At 34.1% G+C, this 26,300-nt stretch overlaps 4 protein-coding genes across 7 annotated transcripts; 3 read left to right on the plus strand and 1 right to left on the minus strand.

Moving 5' to 3' along the window:
- The first annotated feature begins 386 nt into the window (after positions 1-386).
- On the plus strand, positions 387-9,255 carry LOC110810964 (DDRGK domain protein). Of its 3 annotated transcripts, none has more exons than XM_022037291.2 (9): positions 387-538; positions 767-886; positions 1,235-1,334; positions 1,831-1,937; positions 2,332-2,433; positions 2,537-2,698; positions 3,000-3,056; positions 8,095-8,131; positions 8,654-9,255. In XM_022037291.2, the coding sequence occupies exons 2-9, from the start codon at positions 767-769 to the stop codon at positions 8,857-8,859; spliced, it is 891 nt and encodes a 296-aa protein (XP_021892983.2). In that variant the 5' UTR covers positions 387-538; the 3' UTR covers positions 8,860-9,255. The 3 variants fall into 3 exon arrangements, with proteins under 3 accessions (XP_021892983.2, XP_088074686.1, XP_088074685.1); XM_088218559.1 differs by lacking the exon at positions 387-538 and adding an exon at positions 545-660; XM_088218560.1 differs by lacking the exon at positions 8,095-8,131 and having other exon boundaries at positions 8,707-9,255.
- Positions 9,256-10,110: 855 nt separating this feature from the next.
- On the plus strand, positions 10,111-13,536 carry LOC110810904 (COBRA-like protein 10). 2 transcript variants are annotated; one of them, XM_088218561.1, is made up of 3 exons: positions 10,111-10,881; positions 11,529-13,020; positions 13,119-13,536. In XM_088218561.1, exons 1-2 carry the CDS (start codon positions 10,296-10,298, stop codon positions 12,956-12,958), a joined length of 2,016 nt encoding a protein of 671 aa, XP_088074687.1. In that variant the 5' UTR covers positions 10,111-10,295; the 3' UTR covers positions 12,959-13,020; positions 13,119-13,536. The 2 variants fall into 2 exon arrangements, with proteins under 2 accessions (XP_088074687.1, XP_021892913.2); XM_022037221.2 differs by having other exon boundaries at positions 13,133-13,536.
- A 1,260-nt stretch (positions 13,537-14,796) lies between these two features.
- Positions 14,797-22,322, minus strand: LOC110810961 (rab GTPase-activating protein 22). Its single transcript, XM_088218562.1, has 12 exons — positions 22,087-22,322; positions 21,219-21,314; positions 20,328-20,431; positions 19,582-19,727; positions 19,395-19,496; positions 18,567-18,689; positions 18,353-18,441; positions 17,399-17,504; positions 16,619-16,716; positions 15,945-16,202; positions 15,339-15,422; positions 14,797-15,162 (listed from the first exon to the last, which is right to left on the minus strand). Exons 1-12 carry the CDS (start codon positions 22,174-22,176, stop codon positions 15,148-15,150), a joined length of 1,311 nt encoding a protein of 436 aa, XP_088074688.1. The 5' UTR covers positions 22,177-22,322; the 3' UTR covers positions 14,797-15,147.
- Positions 22,323-24,598: 2,276 nt separating this feature from the next.
- Positions 24,599-26,093, plus strand: ENODL9 (early nodulin-like protein 9). The gene is made up of 2 exons (XM_022037262.2): positions 24,599-24,895; positions 25,359-26,093. Exons 1-2 carry the CDS (start codon positions 24,694-24,696, stop codon positions 25,823-25,825), a joined length of 669 nt encoding a protein of 222 aa, XP_021892954.1. The 5' UTR covers positions 24,599-24,693; the 3' UTR covers positions 25,826-26,093.
- Positions 26,094-26,300: the final 207 nt, after the last annotated feature.

The following is a 26,300-nucleotide window of genomic DNA, read 5'->3' on the forward strand; positions in this document are numbered from 1 at the left end:
TTTTTATATTTCTAATTTAACCCATTATAAAATTATGATATATATTTGGTCTTTAAAATATAAAAATAAAGTCAATACTTTAATTTGATGGATTAAAATTTAATATATCATTAATTTTATCATATCACTTTTTAATTGATTTTAATTAATTTGATAACTTTTTATGCACAATAATTATAAGTTGATAATAATTGATATGTACTCTTTGATAAAATTAAAAATTTATTTCATTAATGTGTTAATAGAATTATAGTGATAAAATTAAATTTTATCATGTTTTTAACTAAAAATAAATTTTTATGATAGAAATATTTTTAGTTATGATGGGTGAGAAATAAATATATACTTTTATAATTTAAAAATAAAATATCAGACGGGCCAGGTAAACCTTGAAATAATGCGCGGGCAGCTCAGATCCACGACGTCGTTTTACTGCCCACAAGCCCCATAAAACTCTCTCTCTCCGCGCCGGTAAACCTTTGGCGTTAATATCCGACTGTAATTCTCCTAGAAATCGCCTCAACTTCAGCTTGTCGAGGTATGTTGAAGCCTAATCACGAATTCTTAACTTTCATTTTGCTTCCCTAGAGAAATTACAGAATCAAATGAAAAGTCGAATTCTGCTATTTTGTGTTGATCTTGGTTTATGTGAAGTTTACAGTTCTCTTGCTCCCTTATTAACTTCCTATTCCTCATTCAGTTCTAGCTTCTTCTTTTTTTCTTTAATTTTTATTTTTCTCATTGCATTTTGATTATTGACGAACAGATGGAGGAAATATTCGCTCTAATTCTCTCGATGTTTATAGTTGCCGCATTAATCCCGTTATATATATGGAAACGCCGTCAAGATTCTCGATCATCTGAGAGAGAAGAAGAACCACGTGAGGTATTTGTTGTTTTTCCCCGTTGAAGTTCACTTTAAGAAATAACGGCTTTGTTGATAATGTTATTTTAAGTATTTCATTTGGAGTCGAGTCTTGAGCTTGAACGGGGATTAGGTTTTCCTTTGCTCTTTTCTCTTTGTTTTGTGGTAAGTAGAGAGTAAATTGTTTATCTTCTTCTGTTGATGAGTAGAGTTTAGATGTCAAAACCTGAAGGTATTTTGATTCAATTCGTTTGGTTATTAGCAGAGTTGTTTGGCGAGGAGATCTATTTGGTTCACAATCATAATGATTTGGAAGGTTAACCCTCTGGATTTATTTACTTTTCTTAAACAATCGTGATTGAGTTGCAGGTCCCAAGGAGAGAAACTGTGGTACGCGCTACTGGTGCTCGTCGAATGCGGCGGAGACCAGCGGCTTCTGGGGCTAGCTCATCATCAGCAAATGTTGAAGGTGGGTAGCGTAATATTTGGACTTTTTTACTTGTTACTTGTTACTTGTTAGATTTTAATTTTTATTCCTTCTGAATGCTAGTTCCTTTTCTTGGTAGTAAAGCTGGTCCTTGTTTATGTAGGTACCTTGATCACTTGGCTAGTAATTAGATGATTGTAAGAGGAGATGGATTACATATTAGATGATTGTAAAATTCTGGTTTCAATCAATATAAATTTGATGATTATTATTCTTCGGTACATAATGTGATGGTTACCTGAAGTTATTTAATGACTTCTTTGACTGATTAATATGGGCCATAGTTAGCAATTCTTGTATAAATGTTGATGTAAATTTACAAGGTTCTTTATGGATGCACCAAATCTCGTGCTGTGTAAGCTTCGTACCTGTTTGCCCATAACATTTCTTATTGTGTTCTGGAGCATCCTTTGTTGCGTTAAATTTGGTATTCTATGTACTACTTTTGGAGTAATTATTCATACAAATGCAAATGCAGAAACGTTGGATGAAAGTGATGATGAAGGTGTGGGGGGTGGATATTATGAGGCTAAAGCATCAAAGAAGAAAGAAAAGAAGCGACAAGAGAGGGAAGCACAAAGACAGGTTTACTAGTTTTTCTTTTCATATCTGGTTATCAGCAAATGACTCTTTGTCCTGTTCAGGCTAAATAGTATAAAGAATGCTCAATTGTGATTGTTTATGAAGCCTATAAGTTTTATCAAGTTTCAAATATTAACATTAGATTTCTGCTGGGAAACTTGAGCAATATTTTGGTCACTTGAGAATATGAACTTCCTCTGAACTTCAGAGAAGCTTGCAGCAACCTTGGCTGCTTATTTGGTCTTAGTTGCATCATCTTGTTCACACTCTTTGTGTTTACATTGGTATATTAATTGTTCAGTATACATCCCCCTGGGCGTGACTTTTGCCTTCAAATTTTTTATCTCAAAAAAAATTAATTGTTCAGTATACTGAGTTCTGGATCATTGTGATGAAGGCTGAAGATGCTGCACGTGAGTCAAGGCAGACAAAACAAGACCGTTATTCAGAAATGCGGAGAAAAAAGGATGAGGAGCGAGAGGTGCAAGAACGTATGCTGGTGGGTTGATTGGCCCCTTCTGCAAGAAAAAGAGCAGCTATGACTGTTTCTTCTACTTTTTATGGTGTTTGGTACCAAGGTAATCTGGGAATGTTTTATACAGGAAGAAGAAGTGAAAGCCCGGCAGGCCCGGGAAGAGGAGGCTGCTGCAATGGAGTTTGAGAAGTGGAAAGGGGAATTTTCTGTTGATGCTGAAGGGACAACGGAGATTGAAGGGCAAGACAGGAGCCAGGATTTGCTTTCTGACTTTGTGGAATTCATAAAGGTATTCTTCACTTGTCTGCTTTCAACTGCTGGGGTTTCTACTATTTAGTTTGCAATAAACACTCCATTGGTTAGTGTTAGAAACCCCTAAAGCAAGTTTTTCTTTGATCTTTCAATTTCCATTTCTTTTTTCAATTCTCATAAAAAGCGCTCTTTTCATGAATAATTGAATCTGTTGTAGGAGTAAATTATTGTCATATGCAAGTTTATGTTCTTGTCTGCCAGTCATGTCAATGATTATGATCAGCACTCAAACTTAAAGGTCATTTCCTGATACTTCATTGTCTTTCATATTGTTGCAGAAACATAAATGTGTTCCATTAGAAGATCTTGCTGCAGAATTTAAGTTACGGACCCAGGTACTCATCCTAGCTACTGTTCCCTTAAGATTATTCTTTTTGAAGGTTTGAAGAATGGAAAATCCTCTTCTACTTGTCTTAATTTCATTCTTGGTGGTGCTACAATTTATAGAAAATAAAGCAACATAAATAACAACTTCCTAATAAATCTGTCTAACAAATTTATGGGGAGAAGGAATTGCAGAAATGGTTGTAACCATTTTGAGATTCTCTCCACTAGGCAAAACAGAAAAGAAACAAATTTATTTTCCTACATTTTCTACACTCTCCCTCAATCTAGTTTACATAGATGTTAAGTAAACCTAGATTGGATACAATGTTATCAAAGGTTCCTCTTGGTAGAGTTTTTGCTAGGATGTCCGCAACCTATTGACTTGTTGAGATATGCATAAGGGTTATAGTTCCATCTTCCAATTTTTCATTGATAAAGTGTCGATCGATTTCTACATGCTTGGTTCAGTTATGATGAACTGGATTCTTAGCCATGCTAATGGTTGATTGGTTATCACGCCAAACCTTCATAGAGGTACCATCATAAACTTTTAGTTCTAAAGTATCATTTTCAACCACACTCCACATATTCCATGAGAAAGTGTTCGGAATTTAGATTCTGCACTGATACGAGATACAACAGACTATTTTTTATTGCGCCAAGTTACTAGATTGCCCCATACATAGGTACAGTATCCTGATGTAGATCTTTGTTAGTTTCTGATCCTGCTCAGTCAGCATCAGTGAAGATTTCAATATCCATTTTTTCTGTTTTCTGAAAGAACAATCCTTGACCTAGAGTCATCTTTAAGTACCTCAGAATTCAATATACAGCCGTCATGTGCTTCTCAGTTGGTTGATTCATGAATTGACTCATTGTACTAACTGCAAAACCGATGTCAAGTCTGGTGTGTGCTAAATAGATGAGTTTGCCCACCAATTTTTGGTACCTTTCTTTATCAACCTTTTTATCACTGATGTCGAATCCACGTTTTACGGTCAGATCCATAGGTGTGTCAGCAGGTTTACTTCCGAGCATTCCGGTCTCTTTCAGGAGATCAAGAACATATTTTCGTTATGATATTGAAGTTTTTCTTTTTAATCGGGCTACTTTCATACCAAGAAAGTATTTCATCATTTCAAGATTTTTAATTTCAAACTCTTTAGGTAGGAATTCTTTAAGTCTCTGAATTTCCTCAATGTGATCTCCTATTAAAATAATGCCATGTACATAGACAATCAAGATAGCTTTTTTTACCTAAAATGCAGTTTTTAACAAAAAGTGTATGATCTGATTGACATTGTCCATACTCTTCTTGTTTTATTACTTTTGTGAATCTGTTAAAATAAGCTATTGGAGATTGTTTCAAACCATATAGTGACTTTTTGAGACTGTACACTTTTTGAGGATCATCAATTAGTTCAAATTCTGGTGGGATATCCATGTATACTTCTTCTTCTTGGTCATCATTTATAAATGCATTCTTTACATCTAGCTGACAAAGTGGCCAATCAAAGTTAGAAGCAAGTGACAGTAATACCCGGATTGTATTATGTTTGGCTACTGGAGCAGATGTTTCTCAATAGTTTATCCCATAAGACAGAGTAAAACATTTTGCTACTAGGCGAGCGTTGTATCGATTTATACTCCCATTAGGATTGTATTTTGTTGTAAAGATCCACTTGCATCCAATCTAATGCTTTCCTATAGGCAGATCAGTTAACTCCCTTGTCCCATTTTTCTCAAGTGCTCTAATCTCTTCTTGGATGACAGCTTTCCATTCTGGTATTTCCAGAGCTTCATGAATAGAGTTTGGCTATGGCGAATTACTGTCTGGCAAATTACTGTCTAGCCTGCACACAATGGTATGATGTTCTGAAGACAACTTACCAAATGAGATATAGTCCTGTATCGAATGTTTGGTGCATGTTCGAGTCCCTTTTCTCAAAACTATAGACAATTCATTGTCAATATCAGTAGCAGGGATAGATGTCTCATTACCTGTAAATTTCTGAGTACCTGGAGCCGGAGCAGATTCATGGCAAGGCTTGTCTGATGCAAGTGCCTTCTCTCCTTGGTTTTTGTTCCTTCTAATGTAGACACGTAACTCATTATTTACAAGAAATGTGTTTTCTGTTCCTGACGCTGGCTCAGGTTCTTTCGATGTGATTTTTGGTGAAGTATTGGTGATAGGTTCAGGTTCCAGGGAGGATGAATAGAGAGGAGATATGCTAACATTCCACAACTGATATTACTGAGTAAAGTTCTCCCCTTGAATATCAGTTGTGCAATAAAAGGGTTGGTTTTCAAAAAATGTAACATCCTTGGTGTTATAAAATCGACGTGTACCCGGTACTAGACACTTATATCCTTTCTGATGGGCAGAGTAACCAATAAAGATGCATTTTACAGCCCGTAGATCAAGTTTCCCTCGAAAATGTGGGTGAATATGAACATATACAGACACCCAAAAACTTTGAGTGGTAGACTATTTAGGATATAGGATTCAGGAAAGGTTTGTGAGAGTAATTTGTATGGTGACGGGAAATTGAGAATACGGGAAGACATTTGATTTATCAAGTAAGTGGCAGTGAGTATAGTCTCTCCCCAAAGAAATTTTGGGATATGAGTGGTAAACATGATTGAGTGGGCAACCTCCAGGATGTGTCGGTTTTTCCTTTCAGTTATACCATTTTGTTGTGGGGTATGGGCACACGAGCTTTGGTGAATAATGCCATGATCAGTGAAATATTTTCCAAGAGAGGTTTCGAAATATTCACATGCATAATTGGTTTTTAAAACTTGAATATTGGTATGAAATTGTGTTTGGATCATAGTATTGAATTTTTTGAAAATAGGTCCAACCTCAGATTTTTCTCTCATGAGAAATATCCACATAATTCTTGTATGATCATCAATAAAAGATATAAATCACCTAGTTTGGGTAATGTTAGTAATTCGAGAAGGTCCCCATACATTACTATGAATTAATGCGAATGGTTTAGAAGATTTATATAGTAAATTAGGAAAAGAATTGCGAATGTGTTTTGAAAATTGGCATATTTCATATTGAAATGAAACAGGATCTTTATTCTTAAACAGGGAAGGAAACAACTTTTTCAGATAAACGAAATTTGGGTGCCCTAATCGATAATGCCATAACATAATATTTTGGTCATTATCTGAATGACTTATGGAAACAGAATTTGCACATACTGCATTTTGAGTTTGTCCTCTAGAATTGTTTGCTTGAAGAAGGTATACTCCTGAAATTCACATAAATTAGAGATAAATTTAGTAATACATTTGTGCTCTCCACAAAGCTTGCTCACTGATAACAAATTACAGTCTAATTTTGGCACATAAAAGACTGAATGAATTGTCAAATTTGGAGATAAACTTACGGAGCCATATCTAGCCACTTTTTGGAGACATACCCGTCAACAATTTTAATCAAAATATTTTCTTCAGATTTTGCTGTGATTTTGGAGTAGTGACACATCTCCAATCATATGATCTGATGCTCTAAACTCAACCACCCAAACCTGCTTTGTTGAACACACAGATAAACCATGAATTTTACCTTTGTGTGTCACTGATGCGTTGATGGGAGGCTGATAATTTGTCTGGGTCAAAATTTTCTGAAGTGCTTCCAGCTGCTTGGGCTACTCTCCACAGAACTCAGAGAGCCTTCTCCAGCGTACGCATGACTGCCATGGTGGTCGGTTTCTGGTCTGGGCGACTTTCGGTCGGCTAGTTTTCCATGGAGTTTTCAGCATTTGTCACGGACATGGCCAGGCTTTTTGCAGTGGTCACACCAAGAACGACCTTTTTTCCCCCTTCGGGTCCTAAATTCTCATTGAGAGTGCGGAAACGTTTTCAACAGATTGAGTGAGTTGCACATCACCCATCATCACTCTTCTTCTGCTTTCTTCTCGTCGAATCTCGGAGAAGATTTCGCGGATGCTAGGTAATGGTTTGATGCTAAGCACCCGCCCTCGAACTTCATCAAGGTTGCTGTTTAAACCCAGCAGAAATTTGAAAATACGCTTTTCCTTCACGAATGACTTGAAATTTCTGACGTCCTCGGGACAGTTCTATCTCCTTTCTTCAAAGGCGTCCAGTTGCTGCCAGCTGCGAGATAGAAGATTATAATACTGAATTACATTTAGCTCACCTTGTCTCAGTTCGTGAAGGGTGGATTCGATTTCGAAGATAGTTGATATATTTTCCTTGCTGGAGTAGAGTTTCCGAGCTGTCTCCCAAATTTCCTGCACAGTCTCATAGAGAAGAAAATTTTCTGCGATGTCGGGCGTCATCGAGCTTACGAGCCACGACATCACTATACTGTTGTCAATCTTCCATATTTGAGCGTTCGGGTCATTCACCGATAGAGGTAAGAATTCACTAGTGAGATACTCTTCGTGACCTTTGCCTCGGATGAAGAGTAATATTAACGATGACCACTGAAGGTAATTGCTACCATTCAGCTTATGCCCAGTGAGGAGTGATGAGGATGGTTCAACCAAGCCATGGCTGGTAGGAGAAGGATAGTAAGAGCCTGATGAAATTTCGGGTGGAGAAAATGGTAGTTCTCCCAAGGCCATTTTTTATTGCGGTTCAATCGAGATGATTCTCCTGAATCAGAGTCGCTCTGATACCATGAAGGTTTGAAGAATGGAAAATCCTCTTCTACTTGTCTTAATTTCATTCTTGGTGGTGTTACAATTTATAGAAAATAAAGCGACATAAATAACAATTTCCAAATAAATCTTCCTAATAAATTTATGGGGAGAAGAAATTGCAGAAATGGTTATAACCATTCTGAGATTCTCTCCACTAGACAAAACAGAAAAGAAATAAATTTATTTTCCTATATTTTCTACACTTTTAAACAGTAAGTTGGTTGAAAATGTGGTAATCGTGAAGTTTGTTTTGTGCATGCATCATCTATCCAAGTAAAAAAGAAGGGAAAGTTTATATGGTCATGCCTTTGTTTGGTGAAAATTTTCTCATTAGTTTGTAAACCGCTTATAATTTATGCAGGAATGCATCAATCGGATTATTTCCTTGGAGAGTATGGGTATGTACCATTGAGTTCCTTTTTCTTTTTTTGAAATAAAAATTGTTCCTTAATCAAACTTTTGCGCACTTCTCCTACTATGTGTTCAAAGAATTCCAAATTATTTTTTTAATAATCATCTTTAATCTTGAGATGCTGCATAATTTTAATATTGGCTGAAATTTTTGGTTCTTCCATTTTCAACTCTAGCACCTGAAAAGTTGGGTTTGATTTTGTTAATTTACCATTTCCTTGCTTCTTAGCTGTTTTTTTTTTCTACTTCCAGTTGTATGCTAGGCCCACCTGTTGATGGAGTGGGGAATCTTATTAGTTATTTCTGGTATGTGATGGTCTAACATCACATCAAATTCTGTGGTTCAATTTTGAAAGTCTTGTTTAAAACAAGGGGAAGAAATCGTTGTTCCAGTTAATAAATGGAGTGCACAATTTGTTTCATTCAACTCTGCCATGTTTAGGTTTGATTTCTAGAACCTTATTTATGAATTGTTGCTTGAGGATTTTCAAAATTGATGTTTGTTTTAGGACGATTATCTGGTGTCATGGATGATAGAGGAAAATACATATACATCTCGCAGGAAGAGATGAAAGCCGTTGCTGACTTTATTAAGCGTCAAGGGAGGGTTAGCATCTCGCATCTAGCTAGCAAGTCTAACCAGTTCATTGATTTGGAAGCAAAACCACAGTTCTCTGAAGAAATTGGCAGCATGGAAGAGATTACTGTTACTTGATTCGATTCACGTCATACAAGTAGCACAGAACTTCACTAAGAACATGGTGAAAAGTAGAAAATAAAGTTCAACTTTTTGTAGGTGAAGCTTCATGACAGGCTGGAAAACAAATGGGTGTGGAGCCTCACCTATTTTCCAGGTAGAGGTTCTATTCACGAGTATATTGGAAATTCGAGTGGGAAGTTTTTGCTTGGGAAAATGCTGTTTATGCTGCATGTAACCTTTCTTACTCAAATAGCTACGACATACGGAAATATGTTTGATATATGAAGATTGTAAATCGTTGTTGTGATGAGAAAGGAGTATAGGGAAGGATTTCCTAAACTTGATAATTCAAGGAGAAAAAAATCTTATATTGTGGCATGAAATTTAGATTGTTATGAACTATTTTAAGAATTTTGGGAGTATATATGAATTAACAAATTTTTATAACTGGGATTGGTTTAGTTTTAAAATTTTTTATTAAAAATATTTATTAGATTTATTTTTAAATTTACAAATTATATTTATGGATTTGTGAATTCACCTGTATTTTTGAAATATTTAATAATCAGAATGACTATGACAAGCATTTTTTGTGACAATTATTTTATTTAATTATTCTTTCAAAATTAGATAGATAATTTAAATGTTTATATATGTCATGCATAAAATTATATTACATTATAAAACAAATATAAATCCGCAACATGTAGCTAATTTGCACGCACTTGGATTGTTGCCCTCCAAACACACTATAAAACGTTGTCCTTCGGTCGAAGCAAAATGACACCATAAATATCTGTAGTAATGCTAGAATTTTTCACTGGGTGTCTCCGCCATTGAATTACTTCAGTTTCAGAACTTTGATCAATTACAGTTTTATTTCTGCGGTACATGTTTCTTTTCCCTTCTACTTTGTAATTGAATGTTCTGTGATTTCATATAAAATTAGTTCTTTATTTTATAAACTTTGATTAGTTTTTTTCTCCTTATATTTTAAATTTCATTGTATATTGAGTTATTAAATTATTGATTTTCATGAATTAATTAAGTAATAGAGGGAAGGAGGGAAACAGACAGGTGTAAAACGACGACGTTTTACATGGTTTCTAAAAACAGAAGTACGAGAGCCATCAGCCCATCAACAAAAACAGCTGTTACATGTTCATTTTTGTCTCCTACAAACCCGTAGAAAACCAGAGGAAGAGAATTCAGTTTGACTCAGTCTTATAATCTGTATCATCCTCTCTCCTTAAATTTTTTAAAAGCATTTCCTCTCATTTTCATTAGGGGTTTCTCTCAGATTCCCCTTTGGCTCCCAGGCAGGGAACCCAACCCTCTCTCTCACCACCAACCAACACCTTCAGATATATATATATATTTCTGTATACATTTATATCTTCTTGCTTGCACATCAAGAAAACCTGGGAAAGAAGACAAGCACCAAACCAACAATGAAGGCAAACAAAGCCAAAACAGGGATGAAAATCCCCTGGAATATTACCAACGGTGGAATAATTCCATTAGTGCTTGTCTTGATAATCCAGGTTTGTTCCGCCCAAGATTACTCCGACACGGAAGCTCAAGCTCCCCCACCGGAGATGAACACATGTAACGGGATATTCCTGTCGTACAACTTCGCCGGAAGGGAGAGAGAATACCCGCATGTCAAGAACGTGTCGGCGCAGTCATGGGCGTTTAAGGCCACAGCCATGATAGTGAACGCCGGGTCGGAAGAGCTCAAGGGATGGAAGATGTTCATAGGGTTCCAGCACCGGGAGATTTTGGTGTCAGCTAATGGAGCTGTTGCCGCCGATGCTGGTGATTTACCGGTCTCCGTCGGTAATGGTACGACATTTACCGGTTACCCTCAGAGTGATCTGAAGACCGCCATTGATACCGCCGGGGACTTTACTCAGATCTCCGCAACTGTTGAGATTACTGGTACGCTTTTTGGGGTTAAGCCGTCTGTCACGCCTATGCCCAGAACTATTAAGCTGTCGAATGATGGATATCAGTGTCCTGCTCCCAAGAGACATGGTAAGCCACTTCTTCTTCTCCTTCTTTTCTTAAATTTAGATTTTGAGTCACACTTTTTCTGTGTATTTTTTGTTATATTATAATTTTTCTTTATATATTATTTTAATAGATAAATGTACAATTTTTTATTTATTTTTACATGCATTCAAAAGAGTAATTACCATTAAATTTTGCATTCTTTTAAATTTAAATTTCTGAGTCATACTGTTTTTCTATGCATTTTTTGTTATATTATGATACGTGTCTATATATTATTTTATTAAATAAATATATATTTTTATGAAAAATTATTTTAAAAAATAAATTTTTAATATTGATACAATCATACAAAGTAAAAAAACAAAATTAAAAAAAAAACATAACATTTAACATGGCTTTTTAAGAATGTCTATATTCACAAGTAAAATCGAAAAAAAAAATTTATTATGATAAAAATAAAAAATGCACCAGTTATAAGATTATAAATTATTATATAAATAAAATGTGAATTTTTTTTTCAAAATATTTTCAGAATATATATATATATATAATGTTCTCTAAACTATATGCAATATATTTTTAAAATCAAGTCACACCAACAAATTTTTTTTACCTTTTTATTTACTTTTGCATGCATGCAAAAAAATAATTACCTTTAAATTTTGCAGGAGGCAACATGCACGTATGTTGCAAGAAGAACCCTAAACTCAAAACAAAACCGGTGCCAAAAACAAAGTTCCTGCCTCGACAATACGGCGATCTGAACATGGTCTACGACATCCTCCAAACCTACGGCGGCAACTACCTCGCGCAGGTCACCATAGACAACAACAATCCATTAGGCCGTCTTGACCATTGGAATCTCACATGGGAATGGATGCGAGGAGAGTTCATTTCCACCATGAGAGGAGCTTATACCCACCGGAAAGACCCTTCCGAATGCCTTTATGGAAAAGCCGGCCAATTCTACAAAGACTTAGACTTTTCTCAAATCATGAATTGTGAGAAGAAACCCACCATCTACGATCTCCCTGCCGATCGAGAAAACGACGATAAGATTGGCAAATTACCTTACTGTTGTAAAAACGGCACTTTGCTTCCAACCCAGATGGATCCATGGAAATCCAGGTCAATTTTCCAGTTACAGGTTTACAAGCTCCCTCCTGATATGAACAGAACTGCTTTTTACCCTCCACAGAAATGGAAAATCGACGGCGTATTGAATCCACAGTACAAATGTGGCCCGCCGATTAGGGTCGACCCGACTCCATTTCCTGATCCGTCTGGTCTTCAAGCTACCTCCTTTGCAGTCGCGACCTGGCAAGTTGTCTGTAACATTACAAAACCTAAAGAAAAAGCTGCAAGATGCTGCGTCTCCTTCTCCGCCTATTACAACGATTCCGCCATTCCCTGCAACTCCTGCGCCTGTGGGTGCAATGAAGATCAAACTGACACCTGCAACGCTAATGCCAACCCGATGCTTCTTCCTCCTGATGCTCTTCTTGTTCCTTTCGCAAACAGGACGTTAAAAGCTAGAGCTTGGGCGAAACAGAAACACAGACCTATCCCTAAGAAACTGCCATGTCCTGATAATTGTGGAGTTAGCATAAACTGGCACGTCAACTCTGATTACAACAATGGATGGACAGCTCGTGTCACCATCTTTAACTGGAAGGATGTCCCATTTGAGGACTGGTTTACAGCAATCGACGTGGGTAAAGCTGGTCTTGGTTATGAAAATGTTTACTCCTTTAATGGAACCAGAATAGGGAAGAATAATCAGACCATCTTCTTCCAAGGATTGAAGGGGTTGAACTACTTGGCGGGTCAGGTTAATGGCACTGACCCGAAAAAGGACCCGCCGGTTCCGGGAAAGCAGCAGTCTGTGATTTCTTTCACTAAGAAGAACATACGGGGCCTGAATATCATCGGCGGCGATGGTTTCCCCAAAAGAGTATTCTTTAATGGCGAAGAATGTGCTCTGCCAAAGCATTTTCCTAAGAAAAACGCAGGCCATAAATCAAGCTTCACCTTCTTGTCTGCTATCTTCGTCGCCACTCTTACTTTCCTGCTAATCACAGATTACTTCCACTTATAATCAAATCACCCAAGAGGGTGATTTACAATTATGTTCTGTTCGTCATTGTAGGGAGTAGTTTGGTGAGAATTAATATATGCTCCTTTTTCTTGATTAGATTTTTCAGTTATATAAAAAACTACTACATCTTTTTCTTTTGAATTCTCCCTTGCTTACACAGTTGTCTCCTGTCAGTGGCAAGAAGATGATGATTTCTACGCGAAAGGGGCGAATTGCAGATGATGAGTATGATGATTTTGGGTGTTTGGAAGCCATGATTTTGAAGCTTGGCTTGAAGAGTTTGTGATTAAACATGGCTGTCGACAGATGGTGAGGAGAATGCATAAGGAGTAAATGAGACTTGGAAGCAGGCGTTATGATGATGATAATTTGTATGAAAAAAGGAAAAGAAATTATAAGCTATAATAACTAGTAGCTAATATATTATATGCAAAAGGTATGATATTGATTATTATCTGCATAATGTCTGGTTTCTCAAATGTAATTTGATTAGTACGAAGGGTATTAGTAATTTTTTTTCTTTAGTATAGAATTACCTTCTAATCAAGAAGGAATTTATTCATTTTTTTTTTCTTTTACTTCTCTTTTTTTGTCTTTTCAATCTAATAATTTTTAATTTTTGCATGAAGAATTTATAAAGAAGAAAAAAGTTTTAAGTTGGAAGATTTTATGAGCGCACATTGTTAAATATTTTAGATTTAAGTTTCATAATTTTTTAATTAAATAATAATACTTATAGTAATTAAGTAGAAAAATTCTATTATTGAACAAGCTAATTAATTGGGTTTATTGTTAGCTTATAATCCTCTTCTATATTCATACTAGTGAACTTTGAATTAAAAAATTATAATATATCTATTGATACGATCATAATAAATGTATATATAAATTAAAATGTGTATGTATTAAATTAAACAGTAAAATGTTACCACATATGAAATGTATAAATACATCATAATTTGGTAAGAGGTATGGATACATCGTTTTATTATTTCAAACTTTTTAGAATTAATATACATTAAAACAAAAACTATTAGAACTAATATAAATAGTATCAGGGGACTCCAATCTGTCCAGCCAGAAACTCTACAGGCGTATTTCATATCTCTTAAACAATTACTCAAAAGTTTTCTGTGTTTCTGCATAATAGGAATTATAAAGTAATATATATATATATATATATATATATTGCATGGTAAGAGGACAGAGATTAAATGTCCAAAATCTGAAACCCAAAAAACAAAATAGTTTAGAAGCATAAATTGCTTATTTCATTCTTTAGTTATGGGTTATTTAATATATTCATTACAATTATTGTTTTATAATTAGGTTATTTAATTTATAAGATTATTTTAAATTATGATTTCTTAAGAAACTTTTTTATAAAGAAAGCCAAAGTTTCTCTTTTTTTTTTTTTTAATTTAGGTGATGTAAAGAATAATTAAAAAAATAATAGTTTTTTTAATTTAAAAATTATTAAAAAAAAAATAGTTATTGCATAATTTTTTTTTTTGTCTCTTAATAACTGTTGAATTTATTATTGTAACTCAAATAAAATAAATTAATTGTTTTTTGTTAAGTTTAGTAGATTAATTTTTAGCTATTATAAACTTTTAAATTTTACATAAAATAAAATACAAAAAATAAAAATAATTTGTCAAAATTTTGTGAAAAAATTATGTATTAAAATATTTTTATAAGTTAAATAGTATCAGGTATTGGGAAAAAAAAAAAAGATTAAAAATTATGATTTCATGACTTAATTATTTTTTTCTCTGATACTAAATTTATATTATCATCAGCATAGATTTGGAAAGAAATTGAAGTACATAGACAAATAGGTCAAGTTATATGCACTAATCATTCGTCTGTTTTTCTTTTTTCTTTTTTTGTTTCATTGAAGACTTACAACAACAGGAACATAAAAATACAATTTTAATTCATATATGAGATTTCCAAAGGATCCTTTGGAATAATGAATAATGGGGTTGATTCATTTTTTTTTTATATATAACAGAGTTCTTGATGAGCATTTTCTGGTCATCTCTATTGTACAACTATCTCATCTCCAGGCCAAAAATTATGGGGGAAGTAAATTATCTGGTTGTGATAAATCAAGTCACAGTTCGCGAAAAGCATCCCGTGATTTCCTGACTTGAGCCAAATATATCCATGAACACGATCCAATTCTATGGCTTCTTCGCCTGGTGACAACAGATAAAATTTTTCGCTTAAGTAACAACAGGGAGAACTTCTCTTGAGTCTTGACTAAGAAAAAATCTAAGAGTTGGTTTCTAGCTCAAGCACGTTTATAAGAATTTAACTGAATGAATGTAAAAAGAGGAAATGTTAAATGGAAGATCGAGATTTAGGATAATACCTTTTTCAAATACTTCTTGTGAAGTTTCATTGCCCCAGTGCAAGCTTTTTTTGCATCTAAATTTCCAGTTATGTCATTCAATATCTGAAGAAGTATTAAAAAAGGTAAAAGAAAAGAAAAAAGAGAAATAATGAGATATGGGTAGATTAAATATTGCAGAAACCTTAAGAAGCTTCTGTAACGACCCAGAGAGCCACAAACGATTTGCACGATTGTTAAGATCAATTTAATGCAGGAAAGAAAGCTTTTCCAAAGCATCAGACTATAGAAATATGTTTCATACTTCTTTCTACAGGACTTCGTGAAATTTTAAACTACTCAAGTTGAAAGGTACTGCCAACCTATTGTGGGAGTTACCTTATTGCTGTAGTTTCTGGGATTGCTTACTGATGCATGAAATGAGAGAAAAAGAAAGAAAAAATGTTATCAAACTATGTTCTAATCATGTTAAGTTTCAGGGATATCTAAAGCTAAACAGTCTAATTTCAGTATTAGATGAATCTTCCAAGTATTTTTTCCTCCTGTTGCAGAGACCGCAATTAACTCTGTCATACTGTGTTCCTATAAACCATAAAGTAGTCATAAAGCATGAACTTGTCAACTGACCTTAACTACATCATCCAGGCCTCTAGCTTCTTGCATTAGCTTGGAGCTCTTATCTTTCAAGACACTGGCAACAAGGAAAACAGAAATGGGGAGAGGGGCTTCGGCATTCTTTCCGTTTTTCATATTTTCTCTCTCAAACTTCCCACACTGGCGTATTGACTTTGGCTTGCCTTTAGATCCCTCAGCTTTGTCACTAGCCAATTCAGGCTCTTCATACATGAAGAACAAATCAGGGTCGTATTCCAGGGCCCACATCATCTGTTAACAAGTTCAAACTATAAGAGAATATCAAGTGTTAAACGAACTTCGAAAGCGTGAAAACTTGAATGACAATGTACGACAAAGTAATACGTATTTGGTACAAGTTTAAAACTTAGAAGAGCTTAATTCCTTTTCTTAAATAGATGTGTGGTTTTCAATGTTAGATTAAATAGTGCTCATTTGGTCCTATGATCAACTTAAGGCATCCAAATATCAAATTGGTGGGTTTTGTTTGCCGATAGATGCATCTCAGATAACGAATTAACAAATAAAAAAACCTTTTTGCTTTGTTATGGTACTATACTGTTGCATAATATCTTCAAGATATTATTCTGGTAATATCATGCAAAACAGATAGCCTTCTAACATATTTTTAGACGCAATTAAAATCATGCAAAGGCAATCTGATATACCTCCCAAAGATACAATGAGTCACAAAATGAGAACTCTCGACGGAACAGAACCATTAGCATTCGGAAAGCAAATAGATAGTCACCTCCTCCTAGTGTCTCTGTGATCCAAGTTCAAAATACAAAATCATTACATTCCTTATGGAACCATGATATAAAGAAATGTAAACCAAGTAATGAAATTATTGCCACATATGAAGTTCAAAAGATGAAGTTGTTATATTCATAACTGATATTTGACAATATAGACGAGCCTGCTTGTTCGACAGGCAGAGGAAAATGTTCCATGAAAAACAGAGAGCACGTCACTCAACAACCATGCTCCTTTTCTTTTTTTTTTGTGATTGCAAGAAATGCATTCTTCTTTCTTTCTAGGCACTTTTGTATTTGTTTTGGGGTTTTTGGGCCATTGGTAAAAACAGTATTGAGCTTTTCATGTTGTGTTGTATCTTTCTCTATTAATAAAAGTTCCATGTTTCCTCTAAAAAAAGAAAAAGTATCATTTTTCTTTTCCCGTATAGGACATGAATTGGCACGACCTGCTTTTAATGTCAAGGAACCTAATGCCATATTACAGGATGATTTTCTTCCATGTAATAAATCTAGAATAATAATCCTCGAGTCTGCCTCCAGCTAATCATAATATCCTTACAGCTACAACACTCCACACCTATCCCAACAGAGACTTTTCAGGTCTCTACCACTAGGGATATATTAATTAATATATGAACTGTGGAGAGATAAGTGCTTAACTATATACCAAATATAAACTTCAAGAAATACCTAAATGCTGATGAAGTTTTGGATCAATAACTTGAGTAATTTCGGCCAGATTACTAAGCTGTGCTTCCACGCCAACAGAGCTCTCGGTGCATCTGAAGTTTCCTCGCTTTAAGATGTTAAATAGTAATATGTCATGAGAAACTAGAAACAGTTGAAAATAAGAACAATCAAACAAAAAAAGGGTCAATTGAAAGAATCATTTTTTGCATATAACACAGGAGGAAAGAAAAGAAAGATTCTGATGTAGGTTTTCTAGAAGAACAGAAAAATGGTAAAGAAAAAGCTAACCAAAAATCTCTGCAAAAAACACATGTCCATGTGAGTCATTTAACTGGAAAAGTTAAATCTACAAGAAGCTTTTTTCCAACCATCTTGGTGGTTTTAGTGCAACTGATTCAAATATTCTCACATTTTTTAGGCAATTAATTGCTGACTTATTAGGTGAAGGTGTATGACCCTGTTTCTCCATCTCTTTTGTGAACATAACTGGGGACCTTAATACTCAAGAATACAAAGAAGCTGACTAATTCAAACGAACAGAAAATAGGTGTAAATATCAGATGTTTTAATAATTTAGCAGATCTCCTAAAACAGTACCGTATCATATAAATAATCAAATTCACATGTCAAAGCATTATAAAGTATGAGCCTTAACTCCTAGTAAATATACTGAAGCCACAAAATGGTGTGGTTTCAAATGTGAAATAGATCCCTGATGGATGGACAGAGAGGCATCCACAATTCTCCACAATAAGGGAAAAGGGAAGAAAAGGAAAAGCATGATATTTATATATAGCACTCTAATTACTATTACATGCAAGAGTTCTTCAGGGATCCTCCAAAGATTAAAAAAAAAAATTATGAGGAATCACTGATAAAGAAAAAGTTTTATATAAAGCAGGAAAATTATATTTCTTCACATGAAAAGCTATAATGAAAAAGTAAAGGAGTTACCAATCTACGCATCAAACGTTCAAAGCACCAAAATGCATCAGCTTCATCATCAAGAAGAATTATCATGGGAGAACATAAATCGCTCATTCCTGCTCGGAACAATTTACAGAACACACTTAAAAATCATAAAAATAATATAGAATACTAAGGATTCTGTAACTTCCAAGACTAAGAAGACACCGAGAAGCATGGGCATGTAAGAAACTATAACCACCTTGACAATAGCCAACATCTTTATCTATCCAAGCATAAACTGCTAGAATATCCCATAATTTTGACAAGTTCTCCTGCTTCTCATAGAAGACCAGTGTCCTGTCTGTGCGGATGACGTCAAGTCCTAGAACAAATAAGAAAAAGACCACAAGCCATTAAGAAAAATATAGAACTTAGAATTAGATGATTCCATGACCAAAAAACAAGATTTCAAACTACCAACATCTGCATGCAAAAGAATGGAAGAGTTACAAAATGTTAAGTCAGAACAATCACATTGCATTTGGTTGACTTATTTTATTCTCATTCAATTTCTAAATATTAGTTGTTCACACATAAAAGTTAATCATAATTTATGCATTTGATGCATAATTGAATCGACTTCCCTTATATCCTTAATTAACACCAAAATGGATCTGTATTCTCACCTCTCAAGGACGAAATTACAAAGAAACCTAACTTGAATTAAATATCAAATTGACTTAATATTAAATGTTATATCCATCCAAAATGTCTATTATATTCGTATTTTATTGCAACTCTTATTCAATGAAATTGGATTTTGAAATAAACTCAATATCAATAAAAATAGAGAACTTTTATGAGAACGTGACAATGTCATTCAAACACAGTAAATAGACAATCAGGAGCGATCAGCATTCATCAATCATTTTTTCTGACTGAAGACATGACTATTGCATGTGTCCTTGCAGCATTATGCTAATCAAATTCAAAAGTGCATAAGAAAACAGAATATTAGGAAAGAGGGGTAAAAACTTCCAGAGTAACAGAGGCAGATATAGACATGAAATTAGAGAATGCAATCAACCTATTTGATGTAGTGTGAGCATCCACTGGATTATTTTCTTGTCCAAAGGTCCACGACTAGTAAGCTCCTTCACCATTTCCGAACCATTGGAATTGTTTACACCTGGTGAATCACTTTTACGTTAATATTTTTTGTCAGTTTCAGCATAAAGCTCATCAAAGGAGAAGAAGTCAAACGAAGCCCTTACCTGGATTTTGATTTGTTTCTAAAAGTACTACAGGATCTTGAATGGGTTGACCATCTTCAGTGATTACAGGAGCAGTAATAAATTTGCCACTTCCAACAACAGGAAACATTTGCTGACACTCATCCTTCCATGTTGCATATTGCATCCTGAAGGTGAAGAGATAGCAAAAAATTTTACAACCACCTCATATGGTAAGAAAGCAGAGTAAAGATTTCAACTTCTAAATCGCGAATGATGAGAATGTAGCAGTTGTTAAAAGTATAACAACTAAACAGGTTTTTTGGGTTAGAGTTTGTTGGCACCAGTTTGTTGTAAAGCCTGAAATAGAAGCTTACTTTTTTGGGTTGACTCAATTAGTTGTAAATAGGTCTTTTTCCTCCTCTATCTGAGTAATGCAATACACATTGCTATCTTTAAATTTGTTTTAGGGAAAAAGAAAACAGCTGTCTGTCCTAATAGTACTTAATACAATTGATGCCTGTTTGTTTTTCAATTGGAAGATCTGGGTAAGAGGGAAGGTAGCATTCCTAAACTAACGTTGTTATTAATATTATTGCTACTACCATATGGAAATATGCTTTTGGGAACACTGAATGTATTCAAATTTTGATAAAAAGACTCTAAAATATGAAACTAGAGATTCTATCCCATTCGCCAGTTAGTTGCCAACCATGTGTTACGAACTCAGTGCACCATATTTTATAGTTCCAAAATATGCTGAGCAATAAAGCAGGAAAATGTACTACCTTCTACGTTGCCGTACTTGCTCTCTTTCATCAAATGTACTCTTGGAATCATAACAACCAAGTAGGAATTCCCAAACTTCTCCTCTAATTGATGGATGGATGCCCTAGATCGATCAAAACAAAAAGAAGTAACTTTAGGACAAGGGCATTAACTCATCCGTGTACAAGAATGAGAAACAATGCATGGCAGATTCCAAGTACATCTGTAGATATCTACATAATCTTTTTAGTACAACATAGATGTTTTTATAAACAATGCCACACTGGGAGTGCCACCCACGTACAAAAGGCAAACTGCACAAAATTGGAATCAAAATATAAATTGATGCTCCCAGGATCATTGATATCTATTGAGGGAAGTGCGACCAGCACCATGCTAATATCTTTATCCTAATAACACTACACAGCATTGCTACTTGCTAGTAGGAGAAAGATGTTATCAAGCAAAAATAAACATTAAATGAGTACCAGCACCATGTTAACATGCCTAATAGTTTCCAAAAAAATCATCTCCTGCTAAGGCTTCAGGGATTTAATTGACTTGCATTTCATTAAAGATGAATATTTGTCAGAAGAATCATGACATAATCGTGAAAGCACACAAGATTTATGTGAAGGAAGAAGGAAGACCAAAATATAAGGAACAAGACTACTAAAGTAGATAAAATCAAATCTAGGGTACAAGTAATGCTAATTGGCACTTAAGGGATCGTACTTCAACAAAATAAGACAAAGCACACAGATTATGTAGGTAGGATTAATATGTTCTAGTTCAGGTTTCTCAGAAAGCCACTCATATCTAGTTTATCTAGACAGGATATAATTAATACCATGATACCAGGAATATCCACATAAACGTTATGGCAAATTCCAAAACCAAGATATACTTACTCCACGTTGAATTCGGTTTAGAGTCTTGCCAATATCCAGAGATCCTTCTGGAGTGAAGGCAGCCTGCCATTTCCTCACACTTAGAGTTTTACCAGGCTGCATGAGCAAATTGAAACAGGAGGGTTCAGTTAGTCATGAAAACCTTAACAAGCAAAGTCCCCTGCAGACACCAACAGTAGTCAAATAACCAAATGAAATTAACTTATCATTTTTTTCTTTTTTTTTAACACACAACACAATTTTATTGCTTATGATCGCGCAATTTAGTTAATTACGAGCACCTAGCAATTTAGCAGCCACCTATATAAGGATGATACGATCCACAGCTCCAATACCATTTGCAAAACTTAGATCAAAATCCATCCCCAACCTATCCAAAAATCAAACCCAACAAGGAAATAAACTATATTTTCTTAATAACTAAACCAAGACCGTCCGTTCATTAGTTCCATTAAAATGAAATGTTAACCCCATAGAGAAGTTAACATTAGCATGTCCAATTACACAACCAGAAATAAACCAAACTTTGAATGCGTCAAAAAGCTCAATTTAATCTAATCCCAAAACTTATTTGCATTCTTACACGTCAAAGAAAATAAAGTTGGTTTTTTTTTTTCTTCATTGAAAATTCTCATAAATCTACAAACCAAAGGAACAGTACTCCTGTTCTATCTTCCCAGAAGAACATAATGCAGATTAATACTCTCGTAATAACATAATACAGCTTCACAATTCAACAATTCAGTAAGAAAATCAAATCGTTAGAACACAAAACAAGGTAATTTTTCTCCATCATTAACAAGAAAATTATGCATATCTCGGAAATGGACTATCTCAAAACACATTACCCAGATCAGGGATGACAAACCTTGATTTTAAATCTGGTTTTGGGCACATCGGTGCACTCGGGCCGAACCTCATAGTACGAATCAGCAGGCTCTCCAGCGTTTCCCCACATTTAGAAAAGAACCAGAAAAACACTTTGCGAGAAAAACAAATTCAGACTCAAAAACCAAAACAACCCGGGAAAGCTACCTCCTCCGGCAGATCAATGAAAGCTGCGTTTTCAAGATACCTTTGTGGACGAAGAGGGGGAGGGACCCGGCTAAAGAGAAGAAGAAGAAGTCGACGACGACCAAGGACCAGTTCAACGCCAAAAGTAAATATTTTTTTTTCTTTCTTTTTTTTTTAATATAATTTCTGGGTTGTTCTTTTTTCTTTTTGGGTGTTTTTTTTAATGGTAAGAATTAACTGTCAAGGAAGGTGGTGGCCATGGAGATGGTGCTGATGGTGATGGTGATGGTGGTGGTGGGGATAAATATTTACTCTGTAAATTACACCACCAACAAATCCTTTGCCCGTTTAATGCGTTAATTTAACGTCTCTTGTTTTCTCGCTATCTCTAACACTTTCTGTCTTTTTTTCTTTTAAAGCTTTAATTTTTATTTTCTTAAATCTATTTTTAATCTTTTTTTTTTTTTTAAAGCAGGGTAATTTTTTTATTGGCTTGTTTTTACTTTTCCTAATTAGTAAATTACCATATAATTTTGATTGCTTCATTGGTTTTAATATCTCTTTAGATTTTTAATTCCATTTTTATTCTTTAATTAGTATATTTGATAAATTATATTTAAAAATTAAAAATATTGTACATCAAATTATTTATTATATTCATAATAAATATTAAATTAATATTTTATATTTAAATTGTATCATCAATTCATTTGAGTAATAATTTTTTTTTTGCATTTTATTTTTTGAGAAATTTAATAATTTTTCTCTCATTAAATTTTCAATAAATCTATATATAACTTTAAAATGTAAGTACAAATAATTTTTTTTTTTTGGGTTGAATGAAAAATTATTTCATCCAATAATGATATTTTGGGAAAGCCAAATTATAAATAGAACTTTAAAAATAATAATAATAATTGAATTAAATAATTGAGTCAACACACGTTTTAATTTTGTTTTAGAAGAATACACTATTTATATTTTATAGAATATTCATTCCTAATTGTCCTTTTTTGTTATTTTAATTTTTAAATAACTTTAGAAAATAATAATAAAAATTGGATTAAACCATGGAGTCAACACACGGTTTGACTTAGTTTTAAAAGAATACAATATTTATATTTTATAAAATATTTATTCCTAATTGTCCTTTTTTTGTTTTAAGTTGTTAGTTTAATTTTCAAATTACTCAATATTATAACTAATTGCTAAACGTTCTTGTTATAATTCGATATTTTCACTAAAATAATTTATTAATGATTGTGTGATGTTTTGCGTCTAAGTACAATGGGTTGGAATTGATTTTTATGTTCGAATTCTTGGTACTTTACATATCAAGTTCAAGTTACAATAATTCACAACTTAAGTTCAAGTTTATATAGATATATATATATATATATTGCGTTTCTATTACTAAAATTTTAATATTATTATTAATATAAAATATCATATCACCAATTATAATTCAAAATTTATGAAATTTTAGAACTCTATGAATATTAAGTTATCGGAATGACATGCATTGTATTACTGTTTGTAAAATTATATAAGACTCAAACACCATTAGTTTATGAACTCTTAAATAAAAACTATTAGTATTAGTTTAAATATACATGTTTCGTGATTATTTAGATATCTCAAAAAAAAAAAAAAACTCAATAGATAGAGTTATTATTTCTGTAAATACTTAAATTCGGTTATAACCAAATGAGATCATGTAGCAAAGATGAAACATTCCAAGGTTAGAATTGAAAATCTCAAATTCAGAAAGTTCTAATTCCTGAAGACTTCTTTGGTCATATATATAGCTTACATATTGCCAACAATTTGAATTGATATTTCAAAGTACTAGTGATTTAGCTTCTAAAATTATTGGAATTCCGGTACTTCGATCAAGAGATTTAATATGTTATATCAGGGTGAGTTGATCTTGCTGCAAATGTTTGCAGTTATCAGAAACTTAAGTTAATTAATTAAACTTCACTTGCTAATTCAGTAAATTAATCTTTCAGATTGCATTGAGCTTGCCATTAAACTAGAAAAATGAAACAGAAGAGACCCAGTTCATAATTTGCTCTCAAACAAATTTGCATGGCATTTTGGCATCTGTAGTTTTTTGTTTAACCCAATTCACAAGACATGAATATGCTTCATAATGGTCAAGCAAAGTATAAACCCACAGTTAAGTTAAAGAAGCTAATAAAGAGAGTTGTAATAAATTATAAAAGCCTAATTCTCTGCATATATGCTTTGCACTATAAGGTAAGAAATCCAGATAAAAGAGAATATGGAAAAGTGAGGAAAAGCTTCTCTGCCACATCTTGTAAAGCTAAACCCTAATTTGGCCTACAAAACCCCCCTTAGTCCTCCACCATTCTTCCTCAAACTCCAAATAATCTCAGATTTCCCTTTCTTTTGTCCCCATTATAAATTTCAGGTACCCATTTGGTCATTATTTCCAATGGCCAGATCAAACATTCAACTCAACAAAGCATTTAATGGATTATTTGGACTGGTCTTTTGTATGATATTCTTGATGAACAAGGCTTGTGCAAGAGAATTTCAAGTTGGAGGACCAAAGGGATGGAGTGTTCCACCTAATAACACACTCAGCTATAATCAATGGGCAGAAAGAAACCGATTCCACATCGGAGACTCTCTCCGTAAGTTTTTCTTCCACTGTTTCTTAATTCTTCTCTCTCTGTTAACTACAACACAAGTTCTTATAAACTTATTTAATACCATATTTATAGTTTTAAATTTTGATATAGTGGAGATCTGCAATACCTGTATAAAAAATTGTAACTACTAAAATTTTGGACAGATTTTTATTTTGTGCATCAGACAAAATATAGTATAAATATTTTAATGTATCATTGTAAGCGATATATACAAAGATTTCTCTCAAAATCCTCACCAAAATGTCAAGATCTGCGTTTTCCCGGCGCTTAGAACTGCCGAGAAAGACTTACTGATGGTTTTCTGATTCAAAAACGGTGCATCATGTGTGTGTGTATAAATATATGTATATGGGTCCTTAAGAACCAATTCCTAGAAATCACATAAGTCTTTTTCCCATTGATTCGAACTAGATTTTGAATTCAAGTTAAAACTGCGTGCATACAGTATTCGTCTACCCAGAAGGCCAAGACTCAGTTCTCGTCGTGACAAACGACGCCTACAACAACTGCGACACAGACGCTTTACCCATTGACAAGTTCACCGACGGCCACACGTCCTTCATCTTCAACCGTTCTGGTTCTTTCTACTTCATCAGCGGAAACAAAGACAACTGCCTCAACAACGAAAAGCTTCATGTTGTCGTCATGGGGGACAGGAGAAATTCCACAAACCAGACAGCTCCAGCACTTTCCCCTCCACCTTCAGAGTCCATGCCTGTGGCTCCATCTCCTGCACCTGCTGGTGAAGGGGCGCCGACGCCGCCCACGGGGACTGTGGAAGCGATAAACCCAGCTCCTGCTCCGGCCGACGAGGCTCATCCACCAAATGGTGCTTCTTCTTCAATGAGCATGTTCTTGAGTGGTTTGGTGGGAGCTTTTGTTGCTGCCTCGTCTCTGCTTCTAGTGGTTTAAACAATTTTCTTCTAAATATTTTTATAACTAATATGGGTTTTGCGTATTTATTCTTTTAATCTTTTGATTTGTTCATGGGACTTTTCGTTCTGGGAGATCTGATAATTGTTTGTTTGTTTGTCTGTTGAAGAGGAATAAGTGACACTTGTATGTACAGTCATTGTATGCTTGTCCCTAACACACATATATATATATATATATGTATGTATGTATATGAGAATATTGATAAAAGGAATAAAATTCTCAGTACTGTGGATTATTTATCGAACCCTAACACACGTATATATACATACATACATACATACATACATATATATATATATACATATGTACTTATACGATGATATTGATACTTCAGGACTCTGTGTATTATCTGTCAACAGTGTTCTCTTGTTGTGGCTAATATTATGTGCTGTGTGATGAAGTTGCATGTTTTGGTGTGTTTTAATGCAAATTTCTTATTAAGAAAAAAAGT

Source organism: Carica papaya, chromosome 4 (genome assembly GCF_054855325.1).
Source record: "Carica papaya isolate Zhongbai chromosome 4, ASM5485532v1, whole genome shotgun sequence".
In the NCBI taxonomy this organism is placed as follows: domain Eukaryota; kingdom Viridiplantae; phylum Streptophyta; class Magnoliopsida; order Brassicales; family Caricaceae; genus Carica; species Carica papaya.

Excerpts from the sequence above, each read along its gene's own strand:
- LOC110810964 (XM_022037291.2), top strand. The coding sequence starts at position 767 with ATGGAGGAAATATTCGCTCTAATTCTCTCGATGTTTATAGTTGCCGCA. Across the intron at positions 1,335-1,830 it reads ATCATCAGCAAATGTTGAAG|AAACGTTGGATGAAAGTGAT; the intron begins GTGGGTAGCGTA and ends ATGCAAATGCAG. Across the intron at positions 1,938-2,331 it reads AGAGGGAAGCACAAAGACAG|GCTGAAGATGCTGCACGTGA; the intron begins GTTTACTAGTTT and ends ATTGTGATGAAG.
- ENODL9 (XM_022037262.2), top strand. The coding sequence starts at position 24,694 with ATGGCCAGATCAAACATTCAACTCAACAAAGCATTTAATGGATTATTT. Across the intron at positions 24,896-25,358 it reads CCACATCGGAGACTCTCTCC|TATTCGTCTACCCAGAAGGC; the intron begins GTAAGTTTTTCT and ends GCGTGCATACAG.
- LOC110810904 (XM_088218561.1), top strand. The coding sequence starts at position 10,296 with ATGAAGGCAAACAAAGCCAAAACAGGGATGAAAATCCCCTGGAATATT. Across the intron at positions 10,882-11,528 it reads TCCTGCTCCCAAGAGACATG|GAGGCAACATGCACGTATGT; the intron begins GTAAGCCACTTC and ends TAAATTTTGCAG.
- LOC110810961 (XM_088218562.1), bottom strand. The coding sequence starts at position 22,176 with ATGTGGGGAAACGCTGGAGAGCCTGCTGATTCGTACTATGAGGTTCGG. Across the intron at positions 18,690-19,394 it reads GCTCACACTACATCAAATAG|GACTTGACGTCATCCGCACA; the intron begins GTTGATTGCATT and ends TATTTGTTCTAG. Across the intron at positions 16,717-17,398 it reads AAAACTTCATCAGCATTTAG|AGACACTAGGAGGAGGTGAC; the intron begins GTATTTCTTGAA and ends CTTGGATCACAG.